Below are 6,808 nucleotides of genomic sequence, written 5' to 3'. Positions count from 1 at the left end.
CTATCACTAAAAAGTGATCCGCGTGTTACTTTCCAAACTACAAATACCTTCAGGAGCAAGATTGTGCTCCAATAACATGATGAGCTTTTAAAGCCCTGAGTTTATCTGCCCAAGCAAAATAATTAAGGTAACACTTTCATTGGTAAAAATGAGTAAACTACTGTAGCTAATTTTAACAACTCAGACTGTATTGCTTATTTGATACCACAATCAACTGCAAATTGTGAAAACATATAGTTTTCTGTCTTTATTGTCTTAAGCTTTGCATTGCAACACATTTGAGAAAAAATAAAGTCTTGCATAAAAGATGGAAAATAAAACGAGATACATAAACATTAGAAAGAAAAAAGTATGAAAACAGGAAGTGAACAGAGACAGCAGGAATTATAATATGATTAAGTGATTAGTAAAATGTTTGAGGCCTTGGGTCATGTTGAAGATTAATCATATAACCTGCACAAATCTTGCATTTCCATGTCTAGGCAAAAGATAAATCACAGTCTAAATTTGCAAGCATGTACAACATTGAAAAACACTGACAAATACACTATATTTAATGATACATAATGAATTGTGAAACCACTTAATATGGATGAATCACCGTAGCCACCAAAAAAAAATAATAATCTAAAAACAGGCAATCAAAATTTCAAAAATGTCCAAATTTCAGAGCTAATAATAATAGTAATAATAATAATAGCATAAATAATAATCTTCTGCATCAGGGTTAATGGATATTCTGGCATAAAATAAGAATGCAGGGTAATTCCATATATTATGTACCAAAAACAAACCAACCATTGCTCTTACAATCAATTAATTTATGGCATTTGGAAAATATTTAAATGTACAGGAAACTACAGAGAACATGTAAAGCATGAATATATGAAGGTTAGTCAAAAAAAGCAGTATTGTTCAGATAGTGTGACAGACTGTGACAATGCAGAGTTTTTTGAATCAGTGTTAAATCCATCAGTTGAATTTGACTGGTATCCCTCTAGCTGACTTAGAGTTAGGTTTCATAGCTGAATGCTAAATACAATTGGTAGACCACCAATACCTGTATGCAGATCAGTGCCTAAGTAGAAGTGTATTTGTTGGAAGCACGGCTGTTGCTTTGTTCAGATCCTCGCTCTGTCACCTTCAGCTTCATGCAGGACTGCTTGTCATCCATAGCTAACATTTCAGGAGGCAGGCACCAGCAACACAGACATGACTGAAAGGGAACAGAGGAAGAAAATTATTATTTAACATATATGCTACTACAGGATGCCTGTAGCTCAAACTTGCAAGAAAATAACTGAATAATACCTTAAAATATACAGGTCAACAAACAAAATATTGATATATTTGAAAACCAAAAACCACTTTGTTTACACAGAACAAACACATCTTTGCATTTAAAAATAGAATATAATGAATCCACAATCTCAATTTTTTTTTTTTTTTACATGTTATGGCATTTTAAAAATGACATGGCATCATAAAAACCATGTTGAAAAGTAGCAAGACACCCGTCATTAGACATATTATACAATATATAATATGTCTTATATATAATATGCCTATAATATATTTCTTACATACAGCTCCTTTAAGGTTGAACCACTTTGGACTATCACATGGACTATTTTAATTATGTCTTTACTACCTTTCTGAGCCTTGTTTGATGTTGATCTCTGATCCCTCTATATCCCTATCTTTAATTTGTGTTCTGAAGATGAACGAAGGTCTTACAGGTTTGACATTAGACTACACCCTTATCATTATCTTACAGGATTGCACAAATCGTGCAGTGTTTTCCGGGCTTTAATTTGCCAATATCTTTACTATATTTATTTTTTTAAATATTTTTACATTATAGCAGAAAGTACATCATTATCTGTCAGTCAGTTCTTACTCTGAAGCAGCTCTTGAAGCGTTTGCTAACCATGTACAAAGCGATTGGGTTTATGCATGAGTTCACTGATGCCATGTTAATCCCGATATAATCAAGAACCAGGAAGAAACTACAGGTAAACAAACAAACAAACAAAAAGTTTCATTATTATTCAGACTGATTCATCACATATTTAATGTATATTTAATAATCACATTTAATTTTTAGATTACATGGCAGAACTGTTGCCCTCCAAAAGCCAAATTGAACTGTTTAGAAAAACATTGCTGTGTTTTAACAAGAGAAGCCTTTGGTGAGTTAATGTGATCTTACCTCAAAAGCTCACAGCGGTTAGGGTCTCTTTCATCATAAATGGTAAGCTTAAGAATACGGCTGAGGTGCAGTGGAAGCCAGCACAGTGCAAAGACTAGCACCAGACAGAACACGGTTTTAGCCACCTCACGCCTCTGTAGGGCACAATCATGTCTTTTGCCTATTTATTTTGATTTAGTGACAATCACAGACATAATGACAAGTAAACTATCCCCAGAATATCAAACTTTGGGACAATTTATTAAAAGAATAAGCTTTTTACATCATATAGCCAGTCTTTATATAGGGAGTCTATGGTCTCTCTCAAAAGAATATACAGTGCATTTTCAACAGTCAATAAAGGACAGAGTGCTCTGACCTGTTTTAGGTGATCATTAAGTGCAATTTGGACTCCATTCTTCTTCCGAAGCATTTCACAGGTCATAAGAGTGTAGAAGATGGCAGTACATGTCAGCGGCATGCAGAAGTAGAAACTAAAAAGCCACCAATCTTTGGCTGACTTATAAAACTGGAATTTAACACATATATACCAAATTACCACTGACAAGTAATTGTTATCAGTATTCAGGTATGTCCAAAATGTACAACTTTACAGCACATATGCAAACTGACCTGCATGAACTTGTTTTTCTGCATAGGGTGGAGCAAACAAATCCTAAGCAGCTCTCCTTTGTAGTCCATTGTGATCATATCAAAGGCGATGGCCTCTGGCACTGCAAGTACAATGGACAGCATCCATATCAGAATTATTTCAATAGCTGTCCATTTGGGGACGCCAATGCCTTTGATGCGGTTCCACGATGCCACTGCTCGAAACCTTAAGATAATAGTCAGTGGCAGATGCAAGATTAATTGGTGTTACAAGATATTATATAAAAGCAAACAAATACAACAAAATACAGATACCTGTCTATGCTCAGTGCACACAAACTCAGCACCGTGATGCCAACTGATGCCTTTTGTATAAAAGGAACCAGTTTGCAAAGTCCAACGCCAAATGGCCAATCTTCCGCCAGAAGCTGAAAGACAGTTACTTTTTTGTTAATGAGTGGCAACAGAAAATTACACAGTGGAGACAAAAAATCTTGAAAAAATAAATTCTGAAGAGTTACCACTACACAATTTTACCTAGTTTTTAGTGAGCCAATTATAAAAGGCCAGAAAGAGGACGTGAGACTTCATAGCTTGTCAAAAAATAGGTCTGCAGTTTCATGGAATTAGATCATGGACGTTTTGATGAGTTGGACCTGACCCATGTTCTCAGACTGCTTTACACACTTTTTGAAGGGCTTAAAAGCCAGGCTACAATCCATGAAATAAAATATTGTGAACTTATTTTTGGTAACACTATACTTAAAGCCTTTATAACATAATAACTTAAACTTAAAGCCTTTATATACAATAAAAGTGTAGTGAAAGAAATCTAGTAAGAGCTGTGCATGTAAATGGCCTCAAGTGGCACACTATCAACCAACGCAAGAGACTGCGTTCTTAGGGTGCACAACTTCTATGCTATTGAGTAGGACCGGTTAAAAAATAATTTTGATGCATTAATTATTCATTGTAATGATATATTTTATGGTCTAAAATAATTGTAACCACAGTTATAATACAATATAATACTTATCTATTCATTAAACACACTTTTAGAAAGTATAATGCATTAAAACACATGGCAGACAAACAATTTCAGATCTAACAAAGAATGTGCAAATATAATGCATTTTAATTTTGGTTACAATTATTTCTGAAAATATATAATGCATTATAAAATACATAATGGATACCTTTATAATGCATCATGCATAAAGGCTTAGTAAAATGTTAGTTTCTTTTAAATTGTTCAATATAAAAATTTTAAAGAAAGGGGGAACAGTGCATATAAATGAACATTAAAACAAATGCTAATATGCCAGTTTATAGCCTTAGGCTAATTACCATCTGCAGACCCCCTGGCAGGTAGATGTTATACATAAAAAATAAAAAATAAATAAAAAAGGAAAAACTATATATAACACAATAAGATAAAGACAGACACAATAATACAACAATCAGTATCAGAATACACAACAAAACAGCGACATGTTAATTAGAAAAAAAGAAAGAAAATAATTTACAATTCATCTGTATTGCACCAAGTATAGGAAATAAGTTATGAATGAATTATGGATATTGTTGCATCACATTTGTTCATCAACAGTATGTTAGATGTTTGTTTTGAGATGTATGGATCTCATTTCAACTCTCAGATTGTCCTTCTTTAAAAGGCGAATATTGCAAAGCTCATTTCATGTGGGCTAGGCTTTGAACACCTACATAAAGATGGGCAGTTCATTGCTAAATGTAAAACAACATTTAGTTGCAGTGACAATTATTTTTTTAAATGATATAGTCTGTTGTTAGAAACAGCAATTTGAATGGGACAATTAATTCGATCAACTATTAAATTAATTATTTTTAAGTTACGTCAACTTTCTGACGTACATGCTCACATACCTTCTTACCTTGCAACATACCATGCAACAGATCGTTTATTTTTTAAGGTCATAAAAAGGAAAAAAGGTATTATAAGAGAACACGAATGGTATTTTAAATGAAATACTAAATAAATGAAAGTGCTTACCTTATACACGTTGATGGGTATGTCTATCGCGATATGCAACAGATCCCCGAGCGCAAGACTTGCAATGAGGATATTAGGACCGTTACGCATGCATTTATTTTTATAAATGATTCTGAGCAGCGTAGAGTTTCCGATTATCCCAACTACAAACACAAGGCATGAAACCACTGTGTTAATATACTTGAAAGTATCCCTGATTTCCGTGGTACCTGTGCACATAGGCGGTAAGACTTTTGGTCGTCGAGGCATGGACTCATTTACTACATTGTCTTTTCCAAGTTCAGATTTGAGAGTTGGAGACACGGGTCCCGTGTAAAATTGCCTCTGATTAAAACCCTGCCCTTGAGCACTTATCAAGACTAAGTGTCCAGACAAGAGAATGAGCAAACAAACAACGCATCTCGTGTGCATAGTAACCACTATGGTAAAACAGTTTATCAATTTACATTGACAGGCAGTCAAAGGTCTGGTGCTACAATTACTAAGGCTTTAAAAACCTAGCAATTGTCTCTTCACGATAATATTGGTTTCAGATTAAAACGACTGCAAAAACGCGTAGCCTTCGCTAGCTGTTCACAGAAAATCGAGAGAAAGTCCTTGACGTCTAGCCAAAGTTAATCCATTAAAATTCCAGATGCCTTAATTTAGCGCACACTTCCTTCAAAGCGCAACTCTCTTTCACATGACCACAACGTTACTTTTAAGTGTTTTATCCGTGTTGTATCTGTGCAGCCAGCGTTCCTCGGGAGATGACTACTCTCCCCACTGGCCCTCCCAGTATCTTGACAATCAGAAAGGACCACGGAGAGTATAACGAGAGTGATGGCTATCGCGTGCATGCGATTACCCAGAAAACATTGTAGCCTACGTTCTGACTACGTCGCTAGTTATTCGTCCTTTGACATTATAGGCTCGACTGAGATGCGCCTTGCCTAAAATCTAGACTAGAAAATGCGGCTGGAGTAAGGGAGGGGTGAAATAAGTGCAGTCAAGACGGACAGTTTTCTCTTAGTAGCCAGTGAAAATCATATCTCTGTATTTTTGGACTAAATGGCCATGCACGGTATAATCTCAGTAGGCCTATTCAGCCTATTACACACACACACACACACACACACACACACACACACACACACACACACACACACACACACACACACACACACACACACACACACACACACACACACACACTTTAATTTCTTTATTTGAACCCACAAATCAAATTTCTTACAGATAGGATTAAAATATTCTCAGAGGTAGCACAGCTTTGACATTAATGGTAACTTAACATAAAACTTTGTTTACGCCACACAGCAAGGCTACCTATCACAGCTGATATAGAGCAGAATTTGGTCAGCTGTTTAGACTGTCCTTTTGATAGCCCTGCCAGCCTTAGTCCACTAACAGTCAGTTTATGCACATGTCCCAGGCTGCCAGATATCAATACCACAAACTTTCATGCATAGCCTAGGTCACTGATCTTATCAAGGAGGGGTTGGTATTTAGTCATTTTTTCCAAAAAGGCTATGTCCATATACAAATCATAAACACAACCTACTTCAAGGACTAGCACCTCCTTTCTATCTATATCCACCAACACAACATCAGGGCTGTTAGGGATGTTACAGAACACATCATCAGAGCTGTTGAACCAGTCCGGTATTACTCGTGAATGCTTATACATAGGCATATACATGCCTGAACCCCTGAACTCAAAGCCTGAGTTGACAGAGAAAGCTGATAATCAGCATCACAGTATCAACAATGTCTGAATATATTGGTTTGGATTTGTCAACACAAACTAATCCTGTAACCCTGAGTTTGTTAAACTACCATCATGGTACAGGACCCTTCTTAAAAAATGAATGGGCTACAGGTAGCCGCATTCCCCAGGTCAAGCCACTTTTGGGCTACAGAGAAGCAGCACTGGACTGTTGCTCAGTGGTCCAAAGTACTTTTTTCGAATGAAA

The 6,808-nt window shown here is 35.8% G+C and overlaps 1 protein-coding gene across 1 annotated transcript; it reads right to left on the bottom strand.

The window, feature by feature from the left end:
- Positions 1 to 1,071: 1,071 nt before the first annotated feature.
- ednrba (endothelin receptor Ba) lies at positions 1,072 to 5,680 on the bottom strand. Its single transcript, XM_067442727.1, is given in 8 exon segments — positions 1,072 to 1,122; positions 1,124 to 1,216; positions 1,901 to 2,009; positions 2,213 to 2,346; positions 2,571 to 2,720; positions 2,825 to 3,029; positions 3,119 to 3,231; positions 4,836 to 5,680. Coding segments are annotated over 8 exon segments (1,266 nt in total). The 5' UTR covers positions 5,247 to 5,680.
- Positions 5,681 to 6,808: the final 1,128 nt, after the last annotated feature.

This window comes from Pseudorasbora parva, chromosome 4 (genome assembly GCF_024679245.1).
Source record: "Pseudorasbora parva isolate DD20220531a chromosome 4, ASM2467924v1, whole genome shotgun sequence".
Classification (NCBI taxonomy): domain Eukaryota; kingdom Metazoa; phylum Chordata; class Actinopteri; order Cypriniformes; family Gobionidae; genus Pseudorasbora; species Pseudorasbora parva.
The sequence above is the reverse complement of the archived record's forward strand: the minus strand, read 5'-3'. Positions and strand labels throughout refer to the sequence as shown.